Consider the following 15,188-nt stretch of genomic DNA (forward strand, 5'->3'; position numbering starts at 1 on the left):
TTTCAGTACTTGAGTAGTATATTTTAAAATAAACTACTTGCAATACTTAAGTACAAAGCATGTTTAATACTTTAGTACTTCCACTTAAGTGCTGTGCTTAAAGAGCACTTCAACTTCTACTCAAGTCACTTTTTTGACAGAGCACTTGTACTTTTACTCAAGTCTGGGTCGCTAGTACTTTATACATCTCTGGTGACAAACAGCGAGTAAAGGATCCTGATATGCTCGATAATCAAATGTCGTGGGGGGGAAATGCTAAGTCTGCTAATTTACACTTTAGAGAAAGGGGAAGAAATAACGTCAGGCAGAATGTCGGCGGGGCGACACGCCGGCGTTTATCAGAGAATGGTATTGGTATTGAGCGGGCAGTCGTTTGAAGGTTATGTTTCTGAGCAGTAATTGAAATCCAAAATAACATTAGGATCGATGGTTAGCTCTGTTTATTTATGAAATCAATATTGAAACGGTCTGTCACCATTGCTGCTCTGATTCCAACTGACAGCACTGTGTGTGCTTCATCCACGGCATGTTCATTATCTTCACTGTGTGGAATAACAGGACAATGCCAGGAACTGGGTGGGATTTGGGAGGAGAAATGATGGCGTTTGTTTTTAGTTTAGTTTGTTTACAGGTAAACACTATGACACACTGTTCGCAGACAGTGGGGGGGGGGGTGTAAACCTGGTATTATTTTGGCTATTAACATTAACTTGGTTTGTAGTTAGATGTAGTAAAAGTGTTACTTTATATTTTCATCTGTATGTTTAAAAAGACACAAATATATCCTCTACTTCAGAAACTTTCCTAAAGATGAAGTGTGTCATTTCTGCATCACCAAACACAACCGAAAAAAATCATTCAGTTTTTCAGGACACACTGCTTGTTTGCTATTGGTCAGACAGAATGACTTGCTGTGATACTATTGGTTGAGCCAGTGTTACTGTGTCAGGGTGACCAAAATGATCAAAGCAACAAAATAGTCACATGAATGACTCTGCATATTAAACTGGAAATTATTTTAACCCGTTCAAAATATGTTAATCATTTAAACGGTTAATTTCAATAACTCATTTTAAAAGCCACGTCTCAAAGAGTATTAAATAAATATTTTATTTGGTGCATAGAATTAAAAAGAATTCAATAACTCTATCTGTCATGTAATGAAAAGCATGTCTTGTTTACCTTAAATCACAGCGGTTTAAATGAGAGGAGCGCTGGGTTATAATCTAATATATTTATACTATAAGAGTAATCACATTTAGTTTGTTGTCTGGATGAAGTTATTTCAAGAAGTATAGCCTGAGTATGCAGGTGTGTGTTTGCTGTCAAGCGTTTTGACAATAGGATGTGTGGTTTCTGTTTTTATTCTAATGAGGAAGATTTATGCATCTACTGTACACACATTATAATGATGTCATGCCGTTTCTGTGTTTACTGTAACAATTTTAAAGAATATTATAAAGATTGTTATGTACAATATAAACATAGAATAAAATCTTTATTATTATTGTACACAGTACATCGAAATTGGGTGCAATCCTAAGGCACAGTATAAACACTTAACAAAAATTTAGCAATATAAGAAAACACATAGACTTGACATATTACACACTGACAGACATTCACAATATTGCACAATGCACATCATGATTTTGTAAAGTGTTGCACACTGAATTGTTTAGTTCAGTATTGCACGTTGTGATTTTGTAAAGTATTGCACATAAAAAATTGTCCAGTATTGCAAATCAAGAGTTTGTAAAGTGTTGCACACCGAATTGTGTACTTTAGGATTGCACATAATGACTTTGTAAAGTGTTGCACACTGAATTATTTAGTTCAGTATTGTACATTATGGTTTTGTGAAGTTTTGCACATTAAAATCTTTGGTCCAGCATTGCACATCATGATTTTGTAAAGTGTTGCACACCGAATTGTTTAGTCCAGCAATGCACATTATGAATGGTTTAGAACAGTACTGTATTGCACACTGAATCGTAAAGTAGTAATAGACATTATAAATGTCCTGTATATTTTAACTACACAACATCACATACTCATTAGACTCTCTGTCTTACATTAGGAACATATTTGATCCGGCAGCTAATTATTTAGCAAAAAAATGAAGAATATGCATTATTTCTAGTGTAAAGTGAGAAAGAAGGGGAGCGATTTAAAAAAAAGCATCCCAAGTGTGTTCCACACGAGCAATGAACTACTTTTTCATATGATGAACTGTTCAATTCAAGAGGGAGCATCACCGCTGGGCTTACACACTTTTACATATTAACTCTTTCATAACCAGACGCTTGGATTAACATCACAACCAGTGCTGAGAAACCGTACTTTAAAAGCTTCAGGCCAGTTTCACAGACAAGGCTTTGCTAAAGCTTTAGTTAATGTTTAAGTATTTTTTGTAAAATGTCTTACATGTCATACAAAATATCTTCCTGATGTGTAAATTAAGACAAATCAATGGCATTGTCATATTTTACGATCTGTCTGTGCAAGTTCCTTTCAATTGAGACAGCTCAAACGTGTGTTTAGCCTTAAGTCTTATCTGTGAAACCGAGATTAAAGTCTTTAAATATAGTCAAGCATTTTGAAAGAATCATTATTTAGTAGGAACAAGAAGTAGCAGTCATATAGTTTAGGTGTAATGATTCAGAAAGCAGTGTGAATGCTATAACAGACGCTGTAGTTGTTAAATGAGCGAGGTGTCATTGTTGAGTGAATTGTGAAGCTAACAGTTTTATATGTGAGGACCCATGGCTCTGTTCAGGACCGTTAGTGTCCTCGTCCTCCTCCTCCCCCCTACATCCTGAACTCAGGAAGGGCGCGCTGTGGATCGATAGATGCGATCTGTTTCTGGACCTGCAGTAGGACGTGGTGTGCTAAGGGTTGCTGTTGTTGTCGTGACTGATCTCATAGTTTTATAAAGCCTGCGGTGATGATGCAGGGCAGACGGGCTAAATTTAATCCTCAGTCAGGAGTTTAATTGCCGGTCCGAGTCGGTCCGGTCTCCCTCCCTTAAGTTACCAGCGAGTGCCTTCGCTCCACGTCGAATATTGATCTGTCTCTCTTTCACCTGCTTTTCTTTCCTCATTTTTCTTTCTTCATCTGAGAAAGTTTCTCACAGCGTCTCATCACTAAGAATAAAAGCAGCTCAATGTTTAAGATTATTTCTGCTAACACAGATTTATACTAGTCCTGTTATACTGGTCGAGTATTTCTGATGGGACAAATCACAATCTGTCTGAAAGAAAAGGTGACTATGAAATACTCCTGACACTATTTAAAATATAATTTTACTAGCTCTCATATCATAACTGTGCTTACAAATTTTGAAAAAAAAAAAAGATTTCAAATAAACTAGTGAATGCAGATGTTTTAAATAGTGAAAAACTTGAAAGCTACAGTATACATTTATAAACACACACTAGCTGTAAAACTACGGTCAGGAAAATAATGTCAACGTCATGAATTTGAAATAACAAAATATTGTTTAATGAAGTGATAACAGGGCATTGGGTCTGGTCTGTCATCTTTTTCTTTCAAACGATCTCTCAGTTCATCTCTTATTGGCTGAATTCCACCTCCATCATAAATCCACGTCAAATTCATCCTTCACTTTTTAACATAGTGCGCGTCTTCACCTCTCCTCTGCTCTCTGTTTATCTCAACGCTAATAAATGAGGACTGAACGTGGTGTGCAGATTAAAAGGGCTCCAGGGAGGGTGAGCGAGTGCTACTTACCCCTGATTCCTGGCTTCACACACATAAAACAGCCTCCGGGGTCGCCCCATATTCCCATGATAGCTGTTAACCCGAGGCCCTTTTTGGACAGACGTTTCCATGTGGACACTCGCCTGAAGCCCTCCTCATTTCATTTGCATTGGTGAAATAGTGCTCTCTCTACTCTAATGACACTGTGGTGTCCAACATACAAACTACTCATAAATAAACCCCAGCAACAAATACTACAAATGGAAAATAATGCACATTCTTTTTTTTTTAATAATGATTTATCAGGATATAGTGAACAGAGTAAAGCATGCAGTGAAATGAACAGACCTGCTGTTAGAATAAAGCAGTGTTTTTATGAACTTGACGTACAGGACTGACACAGTGTGACCGAACCGCTGGGCTCTCTAACAGGCCGCCCGACTGTGACCCGTGAGATCAGAGGAACACAAGAAGATGTCGGCAGTTAATTGAGTTCCTTCTCTTCTGTCTGTTCCTTTATCAGCTGCTCTCCCCTCCAACCCACCGGGTCATCTGATTCTGACCCTGTCTCTAACATACATCTTATATCACAGGATCAGTTACTTATAGTTTTTATATTTCTCACAATTTACATACATTGCAGGAAATTCAACAAAATGTTTTCAGAATTGGAAACCTGAATTGAATGCCAAACAAAGAAAAAAAATCTGTTATTAATGACAGACTTGATTTTAGTGTTGAAAGAGCATCAGGTTTTGAGTTACAAACAATAAATGCACAATGTAAGATACACAATTAAATCCAGACTCTCAATTTTTATTTGGAAGATGCACATTTTAATTAAATGGGTTAAATGGTATTCACTCTTGAAAGAAAGGCAAGATTGATGGACCATTTTTGGTAGAACCATTCACTCAATAAAGGAATTTTCAATTTTATAAAAAATCCCGATAATTTACTCACCCCCATGTCACCCAAGATATTTATGTCTTTTTGTGTTCAGTCACAAATAAGAATTTTTTTTGAGGAAGACATTCTAGGATTCCAGTTTCAATGCAGCTTGAAAGAGGTTTTAAACGATCCCAACCGTGGCATAAGGGTCATGTCTAGTGAAGCCATCATAATTTTCACCTAAAAAACCTTGCACTAGAAGTGTGATGCGCGAGTGTAACCTTACGAATTACGTAATCATGTTGAAAGGTCATGCATGCACAACTATCACTTTAGTATTTACAAGTGTGGATAAAGGGGAGTGTTTAGACGTTTTTTTATGTGGAAAGATAATAATTAATGTCTTTATCTCAGTTTATTGTTTAAAATGGTCCAAGTGTGCATTTCACATATGTAACACCTTTTAACCTGATTGTGTATTATCTACGGTCACGCTGACGCATCACATGGCTAGTGCAAGATGAGAAGTTGTGGTTAAAAAGTAAAAAAAAATATTTTATTTTTTTGTGAAAATGAGGATGGTTTTGCTAGATAAGACCCTTACGCCTTGGTTGGGATCGCCTTTGAAGCTGCACTGAAACTGTTAACTGTTGAGGTCCAATAAAGTCCTCTATGTGGAGAAAAATCCTGGAATGTTTTCCTCAAAAAACGTTATATCTTTTCAACTGAACAAAGAAAGACATAAACATCTTGGAGGACATGGGGGGGAGTAAATTATCTGGATTTTTTTATCAAAGTGGAGAAATCCTTTAAACTAAAGAATCTTTATTCACTACAAAGAACAGAAATGTTCTTCAGATGTTTAATGTTGTTTATGGAACCATTCAGCTAAAAATGGTTCTTCTGTGGCATCTTATTAATGTGAAGGGTTGCAGCCATAAACCAGTGTAGTTTTGTATTACACCTTTCAATAACAATTTCTGTTTCCTGAACAAGGGAAGACAAGTATGTGTGTGATAAGCAGTTTTGAAAATAGTCATTTTTGGTTGTGAAGTCTTGTTTTGCTGCTGCAGAAAGACACCTCACCTTTGAAGTCTGCAGTCTCTAGTGACCTACCTGCGATCTTATTAGGGAACATCCTTACAGAAATAGAAAGAGACTCAACTCAATGTTGCTATGCTAGTGGAGTATTTATAATATTTGAGAGAGTAAACAAACTGTTGCATGGATGTACCTGCCCGGGCCAATAACAGCAGTTTGTTAAATATCAGAGACTGAAGGGAAGGCAGACGGTTCAGGATAACTCAGTCTAGAGCTGCAATCATATTACAGCATCTGAAATTCTGTTAGTATGAGCGACTGCAATCAGATTACAGCCAAACCGAACATGATGCTTTGTGGGCACCACTCAGGATGAATTTCAATGGGGGCATCGTGAACAAAAGCAGGCGGTGAGAGAGATCAGCGGGACAAGAGAAGGGTTCTCGCCCCCGTCTGACACAGCGACAGGAGACCACGCACAACCTAAAATAAGCAACACTGCCCAATCAGTTCTCAGTGGGTGAAATCAAGTCCCGCCCTACATGTTTTCCTCATTTCAGAAGTCGTTTTACTCGTGTATATATATTACCATACAGAAAAGAAGACCATTGCTACTTCTGTTTCATGGCGACTTTAATATAAACATTTATGGCTGTCAGATATATATTATATAATGATTGACTTTAGTTGACTTTTTCATAATGAACTTTAGTTCACAATTATCTCAATCTCAAATCTATGAGTATCAGTTAAAATTGGTTTGATGTACTATAAGGTTTGTGAAAGTGAGTTTTAGTAAGCAAGTAGTTTAAGTATAAATAAAACATTGTTTTTGTCTGTTGTTTTGTAAAGAAAGTAATCAATAAGGAATCAGAAAGGATTAGTGGAATCTGTAAAGCTATAAGATTTCAATGCCTAGGCTACTAGGTCTGTGCAATTACTCGTTTTATCTATTTCTATTTTAAATTTTTCTACAAACTATTAAAAAACAAGATAATCGAGGTAAAGCAAGTATTGTGTGATTAAAATATAAATTGCGTGCTGCTGGAGTGATGTGTTTGCAAGGTACTTTGAAGGCACCACTGCTTTGACACATGTAGCCTATTGCAATACTTCCTTAATAAAAAGGTTAAATAAATGGATGTTTTTAAAATCACAGAGTAATTGTGTTAAATAATTGTGATTTTTACAAAATAATCATGATTATGAGTAAAAAATAATTAAATAAATAGCCCTGAAGTTTTAACAAAATAATTGCAATGAGTAAAAAAAATGTGATTATGAGTTTTTATTATTTTTATTATAATAAAATGAGTAAAAATTATAATAATAATAATAATAATAATAAAATAATAATTGTGATTATGAGTTTAACCAAAATAGTTGTGATTCTGAGTTCAAATAAATAAATAGCCGTGATTTATAAGTTTTAACAAAATAATTGCAGTTATGTGGAAAAAAAATGTGAATGAGTTTAACCAAAATAAGTGTGATTATGATTTTGCCCATAATCCAGCAGCCCTAATGCCTACTCATGTTTATGGCATAACAACATTATACACTATTTAAAATAAAATGCTTAAAAATATTTTCACAGTGATGCTACAGAAGAAGTTGAACCATTTTATTCCTTTTATCACTACAATGAATCGTTTATCAGAAAGGCTCTTCAGATGTTAAAGGTTCAGCTTAAAATGGTTTGTGAATCACCTTTATTTTTAAGCGTGTATGTGTTGTCACATGGACAGTATAAGATCAGACGGCAGTGAAATGTTTCATTGTGATTTTGCCGAGCACGTGTTTTATATATGAACACAGAGACCCTTCAGACATTTATGCAATTATTCTAAGTGTCACCTTCGCTATGACCTTTGACTCGGGGGTTAAGCTCTTCTTAAAGTTTAGAAATGGAGGCTAAATGGAATTGCCCTGAATGCTTATGTTTTTAATATATAGCTTTTAATAAATAAAAAAGGCGCATATGCGTTTAATCAGATGCTTTGAGCAGATTGCAGTAGAGTTCACTCTGACGATAATTGAATTGAGCACAATATATATAATGTACCACAATGTTTATCATCATGTATGCGAAAATGAAAGCATATACTGTACTGTAGCTCATCTGTCAATGGGAGGTGAATAATGAAAGTATACAGGGCTTGTGTTTTCACTTGCATATGTAAAAGCTCTATATGTGTCTGATAACATCTGACTGATCTCACAATGGATCTTCTCAGGGCTTTATTTCGTAAGGTCAGTGTTTTTTTACGATGGGCAGGTTTCAATATTTATTTTATCAGTTAACCTTTATATGAATTTCCAGAGGTTCTGGGACATGGTGCAGTGTTGAATATATATGACACAAGAGGAAGGAAATACTGCAAAAAGATTTAATTTGACACGCTGACCCCATCTCAGCGGGCACAGGCCTACAGGGTGAGGAAAATAAAGTTGACCTTCGACCCCTGGACTTGAACCCTGGGTTAACCACACTTACAATTAAATCAGTCAAAGAGAGAGAGGTTGTCTGAAGGAAGTCTGCAGACTCTCTGTCCGTCCATCTGTCTGTCTGAAAACTGACATAAAATCTGAATTTATCTTATTCTTTTTAAATGTTTAAAAGTCATTATTTTCACTATTCACTTTGTCATATTAAATATTGCAGTGTGTGTAAATATTTAGGTGTGACTACAATCCAGTATATCCACTATATAAGAGATCATTTTCTGCTTAATTTTTATACCCATGTCAGTTGTGTGGCAGGTGAGCAAAAAAGATGCATTGGGTTTTATCTGAACACAAAGTTTAAAAGGAGATTAGCGTGTTCATTTGGGAAGGTGGTGTCCTGTCAGTAAGTGAGTTTAGTGATGGTGGGTGAGATTGATGAATGGGTTTGGTCCAGGACTTCATGTGCCTTTCCCAGACACGTCCTGGTCAGGATTTTGGTGTCTTTTGGAAGTCGCATTGGTCGACTGCATACATCATCGAGGTTTAATATGTGACTTCTGGAGGACACAGCCAAAATCCTGGCTAGGATGTGTCCTGGGAACATGGCATGTATGGTCACTCTATGCTCAGCATCACCTGAAGTCCACAGAGAGAGAGAGATGACGGCTCAGCAACCAGGCCCGCTTCTTTCTTGGATATGCAAAGATGCCTGAGCGCTGTGCCAAAGATTTAAATGCAGTGGTGACACAAATGTGCTGTTCGCTCTTCACTCGTCCCCGGTTCAGTCGCAGCTGAGTCTTTGTGAAGGGTGGTGCTGATATCAGGAGAGGCTGAATGTATTGATTCATAGGGACATCACTTCACAGACATATGTAAATATTTCTATAATGGCTCTCACTATGTAATAAGAATATTTCAAACACAGCTGTGCCAAATCATTTTCTGTTCACGTATTAAAGTTGGATTTTCTATAAACAGTAGTACACTTTTATTGTGTATGCGTGCATTATCTACACAGTATAACTTCAAAAGTGAGTTGAGGAGTTGTTGATGGTGGTTTTTTAGATGTAGATGATTGTGAAGTCATATTGAATTTTAGCTGTGTTGTATAAATCTGTAAACTGGGACTCACTGGGCCCTCCAGCGATGGGTGTTGTTAGATTACTGGTGCAAAGTGTCTCTGCTTTCATTTCAGGTTGGCTGATGTGTGAACTGATAAAATGTTCTATAATCGCTTTATCCCACTCTCTTTCTGTGCATGTTAAGGACGTTTTACCTGATTTCTTTTAATATGTGTAAAATATTTATAAAAATTCCTTATGATTGTATTGTGCTTGTCACTGTCACTGTTATGCATCAGCACATCAAGACAAATTTCTTGTACATCCAAACCCACAGTAGTTGGCATTTAAGATAAACTTGAATCATGGATTTGACTCACATTAGATTTAAGAGCTACATAATCATCAGTAACAAAACGACTTAAACTTTGGACTATAGCTGGAGTTGTATGGACTACAGTGATGCTTTTGGTTGTTTTTGGAGATTACCCAGCAAGCAATTTGGGCTAAAACCAGGCTTAATTTGGGCTGTCAGTGAAAATCTAATAGACGTCTACCATAGCCCAAGAATAGACGATACGTATAAGTTTAAAACAAATGAAAGCAAACACCTTGAACACCTGTTGACTTTGCCTACATGTTGGAATATCATACATCTTCAAGTTATTTTGGCAAAAATGGCATGTAACCAAATTCAAGGCTATTTAGGGTAAAAGTGGGTTACTCATAGCCGGTCTATATCGGGTCTATAGTTAGCCGTCATTTCAATGTCTTGGTTTTTGCTTGCTGGGTAGCTATGGACTATAAATCACCGTATTTCATTTAAAGTCTGCGTAAAATTTGATATTTAATGTGTTCTCTCGGTTTGTCACATCACAGGAAAAATGTGTTAGTAACCACCCAGCCATCTTTAAAGTACAGCTACAACCTGAATGGATGCTCTTGATTGGTTTAGGGGCGGGGCCATGCTCGGTTGCTCCAGTGTGTCATCAAGTTACCGCTTTAGCCCCGCCCAAATAATCTTGAACAAAGAAATGTGGAAAAGCTTTTTAATGGCAATACATTTCCAACATTTATAATGTGTGCAGAAACAATTCTCTGAGAAACAGCAGCTAAAGGGGTAAAATCTTTCATTTTTAAGTTTCATACTCATTCACATCAAAAACAAAAAAATCCACTGATATCCAATTGAGAACTTGTGTTTGATCTTCAGTCTCTCTCTTTCTTTCTGTATGTTTTACAGGCTGCTCAACAGGATGGCCGTTGAAGAGCGGCACATGCCCTCCAGCTGCGGCTCTTATATAAAGACAGAACCGTCCAGTCCATCGTCTCTGGTCGATACAGCCAGTCATCCCAGTCCAGGAGCTCATTCTGACGCCAGCGGAGGCTACGGCAGCACCATTAACAGTCACTCGAACGGCCTGGACTCCCCGCCCATGTTCACGGCGGGCGGAGGGCTGGGCGCGGCGGGGAGCGCCTGCCGAAAACGTTACGAGGACTGTTCCAGCACTCTGCTTGATGACCCCGGGTCCATTAAATGCGAGTACATGCTCAACTCAATCCCTAAACGTCTGTGCCTGGTGTGTGGAGACATCGCGTCGGGCTATCACTATGGTGTGGCCTCTTGTGAGGCCTGCAAGGCTTTCTTCAAAAGAACAATACAAGGTATTTAGTACATCAGTTTAGATACAGCAAGAATCATTTACTATGACTCAAAGTTATGTTTAGAGATATAAAACACCCATACCCGACTAAAGCAGTGAGTTTGCTCGGGCAAGTTATAAAATAAATCTGTAGTCCATATCTGGTATGATAGACTGAATAGAGGATGTGAATATTGATTTTAAATCATGACATGAGCTTGGTGAGGTATAGTGTGGCGCCAGCAGTGACATGAAGATAATCAATCCTTTTGATCGGCCTGTATGAGAGCCATACGATAAGATGACCAGAAGCCTTTAATAGCTGTTATTATATCACTGTGGTTTAACAGCGGTTTTCACTACTGAACAGGAGTTTGATGCTGGAATAGGCAAAGCTTTTTATTAAAGACAATATATATCAACTTTAAAGCAATGTGAAACAGACGGCTTTGTTCAATTTATTTATCAGAAATAGATTCTATTACAATAACAAACCGAGGTAAATATAAACAGACGTGATCAGAATGTGTATCTATCCAAAGAAAATAAGTAATGAGTATTTCACAGATTTATCTCAAAACAATAAAAAATATTTAATATGTCTCAAACTAAACTGATTAACATTAAGTTCTTCCTCAAAAACACTGGACACCGGGTCCAGATGGATCCTTTCTTCCTAAAGTAAAGTGGATGGTCAGCCAATCAGATTAGAGCTTGCCAGATTAAGAAAGTGCTTTTGAGTTTTGGATGCAATATATTACAGTGATACTGCCAGCTGTTATACTGATGTTATTTACTGACAACAGTTTGTTTAAAGTTAAATCAACATTAAACATTAACAAGTCTTTATCTTTACTGAATAAAACTAAAATTATGCAAAGCATTCTGGGAAAAGGTTGATGAGGATTTCTGATTGGTATCAGTAGATGTCATTTTTAAGTAATCGAATGTCAGCGCATCGCTAGTTTTACTGAAAGCTCTGTTAATTATTTTACATAATTGTAAAGTTTAATAGACTTCAGAGCAAATGTATGTGAATGTCATTAAGTTAAAATGTGTTTATTATTATTGAATGGAGCTAGCAGATGAAAATACTTGCATGAATTAAAGGTGCCATAGAATGTAAAACTGTATTTATGTAGACATAGATGAATAATAAGAGTTCTGTAGATGATAATGACATATCACGAACCTCAAACTTGATTGTTTCCTCCTTCTTATGTAAACCTCTTGCATGCAAAAGACCGCTGGAAAACAGACCAATCACAACATAACACCAACTGTGATGTCACAGTCGAGATGTACGCCCCATCTTTAAATTAAGTACAATGTTGTTACATTGATAAAAACAAAGTTGTGACTGCTGAGTTAGCGCTATATGCTAGTTAATGCTATATGCTAGTTAATGCTATATGCTAGTTAATGCTATATGCTAGTTAATGCTATATGTTAGTTAATGCTATATGCTAGTTAATGTTATATGCTAGCGTTTAGGCTGAAGTTCTACTATTGACGTTACAGTTACGTTTTGCAGGTCCATACTGAAAAAAAACACAAACTTACCACTCAGAAACGTCCATTAACAATCTCCAAACAATTAAATATTCCTCAAAATCTGATACAGACTCAAACATAAGATCTGTTTACACACACACAGAGCTACTAAAGGAGAAACAGCCAATCAGAGCAGAGCTCAACATTATTATTCATGACCCTTTCAAATAAGATAATAATAGACCATTTCATTATAAAGACAAATCCTAGGGTTGTAAATGGAGATGAAAAACTGACTCTGGATCATTTTTGTACTTAATAAAGCCACAAACCTTCTGTGTAGATATCAGAGAACAATTTAACAGATTATTACAATGCATTCTTTGACATCTTTAAATAATATTTATGGACATGAATATGAGTGTAAGTTATGCATCACATGGACAGTTGAGTGAAGAGTAATGTTGGTTACATTGTTTCATCAATGATGACAGAGTAACAAATCCACTATTTGTGCTGTGATGTTGTTGACAAACAAACAGCAGTGAGTCAAAGGACATAGTTCAGCTTTAAAACACTGACAGACGCACAAAAACACACAAGATCAAAGACGCTTGATCAAACAAGCGCTCTTGAGCAGAACGACGGTCGGAACGATTAAGAGTAGAAGAGTTACACGAAAGAAAGAAAGAAAGATCATGGTAGACTCCGTTCCCTCCTCATCACTTTGTATTGTCAGATGGTAATTTCTCCCTCTATCGCTCGGCTCTTCCTCTTGGAGCGCTGCCTGTAATGGAGCTAATCTCGAAGCGTTTGTCCGAGCCACAGGAGTTTTGTCAATAACAATCAGCGTTCAGCTGGAGTAATTAAGGCCGAGCCTTTTCATTAGGCCAGGGGGAGGGGCTTGTCTCCGGGGACCACCGCCACAATTAGAAACGCAGGCACGCGTCGCCGGGTAATTTCGACCGAGGCAAGGAAGAAGGGATGAAATGAGGGAAAAAACTGAGGACTTTTTTAGATTAAACAGGGACCCTCTTTTCTTTTCAAAGAGAGGGACTAATGGCATAATAAGCAGTCACGAGTCTCCGGACGAACGAGGGAGGAATTTAGCCGAAAACATAAAAGAGAGAGAGCGGGATAATGACAACAGACAGACAATGAGCTTTTGAGAGAAGATAAAGAAATGAGCTATGAGAGATCAGATAAATAACAATCTGACTTCACCTTACTTTTGTTTTTACATTTGATATTACTTCATTAAAAAAAAAAACACTTCATCAAAACAGGATTTTAGTTTTACATGTCTTTCATGGTAAAAGAGAAACTTAAAAGTTCACCTTTAAAACCCATATCTTACATTAGAAACAAACTGGCAACTCTTGTTGTTTTACTCTCTTATTTTTAGTCCCATTCAAAGTCATCTCTTTATTTTGACCCCTTACCAAATATCTTAGTTTACCGTTTACTCCGGCGAAAAAGCAACACATATAGATGTTGTAAAAGTCAGATGTGGTTTTAATGAATGTCATCTGTGATCCGGACCTCCGTGATCTTCTGTGGTCCTTCTGAGCTTCATCTGCTGGTCATTTTCAACACAGCTGTGAAGCGATAGAAACCTCCGGCCTCTCGTTCTGATATGAAGTAATACAGCCTGACAGTAAACCTGTAAAAGTCCCTTTAGATTTCGATGAGGAAGACCTTCCATTGTACCGTAATTTACTTACTTGACCCGAGTCTCTCCCTGAACCATGGCCTGGCAGCAGTCCTGAAAAACCATCAAAGAAATTACAGCGGGAAAAAATCCTCATGCATCTTCTGTAATCCCAACAATTTTATTAAAAACATTTACTTTTATAAGAACACAAACTAAAATCATACACAGAGTGATTGCCTGATTCTCTTTCATATTTAATCAGTAAGCGTTGCTTTTGTTTGCAAATTTACATGTGACCTAAAAACTAGGGGTGTAAATCGGACACTTCATTACGATGAGATTCAATATCGGATTTCTCCGCCAGCTATGCAATATTTGCAGATACATCAAACACTTCTTTGATGCAATTACAATTTGATTAATTTATCGATATATTTATTCATTTATATGTGCCTAGTTAAGCTCTTACATTTTTAATAACTTACAAATGCAACCAAAATATATAACATGAACATTTAATTAAACTCTTTGAAAATGGCACAAACTCTGTCCCAAATGGAACATTTACAACAAACTAACAAAAATACATTTTATTTAAATAAAGAAAAATAAATAATGAGGAAAAAATGTCACATAAAATCAAGCTTCTGATGGCAACAGTCAAAGTCTTTCAGTTTTTTGTGCCATAATGTGCAATTGTCACAATCTCTGAGATAGTTTTAGAAAAAAAACCCTAACAGACAAAAATAAACGGAAGTGTGCGCTTTGGCGAAAATATGTCGATGGACGTTAAATCAAACAATAAGGACGTTGAGAAAAGTCAAAGTTAAGGTTCCTCATATCGATATTTAATGTGGCATCAATGCATCGTATTGTTAGAATTTTACTCGATATATCTATCTTTATTCATGTTTTTTACACCCCTAAAAACATACTGAATTTTAAAATCAAATCTTGTTTGCTTTGGCTACTGTACTGAAAGGAAAGCACAAAGATGTACCATATTATTTGTGAAAGAGCACCTATTTCATTGCTAAAAAACAAGGTGATTTTGTGTATTTGGTATAATACAATGTGTTCGCATGGTTTATGGTTAAAAAAAAACATTATTTTCCACATACATAAAGCACAAAGATCTGAAAAGCTCTGTGTTTGATTGGCCAGCTAATCTGTACATTGTGATTGGCCTGAATACCTCTGACATCAGATGGAAATGTGAGGCTACCATGTTTG

General features: G+C 36.6%; 1 protein-coding gene across 2 annotated transcripts in view; it reads left to right on the forward strand.

Moving 5' to 3' along the window:
• esrrb (estrogen-related receptor beta) overlaps positions 1 to 15,188 on the forward strand; it is a 49,161-nt gene that overhangs the window by 7,174 nt on the left and 26,799 nt on the right. For both annotated transcript variants that reach the window (XM_065288056.2, XM_065288055.2), the window contains exon 2: positions 10,408 to 10,829. In XM_065288056.2, the coding sequence (XP_065144128.1) occupies positions 10,421 to 10,829 (409 nt within the window). In that variant the 5' untranslated portion in view covers positions 10,408 to 10,420. The remainder of the gene's footprint in view (positions 1 to 10,407; positions 10,830 to 15,188) is intronic.

The sequence above is a fragment of the Paramisgurnus dabryanus genome, chromosome 17 (assembly GCF_030506205.2).
Source record: "Paramisgurnus dabryanus chromosome 17, PD_genome_1.1, whole genome shotgun sequence".
Classification (NCBI taxonomy): domain Eukaryota; kingdom Metazoa; phylum Chordata; class Actinopteri; order Cypriniformes; family Cobitidae; genus Paramisgurnus; species Paramisgurnus dabryanus.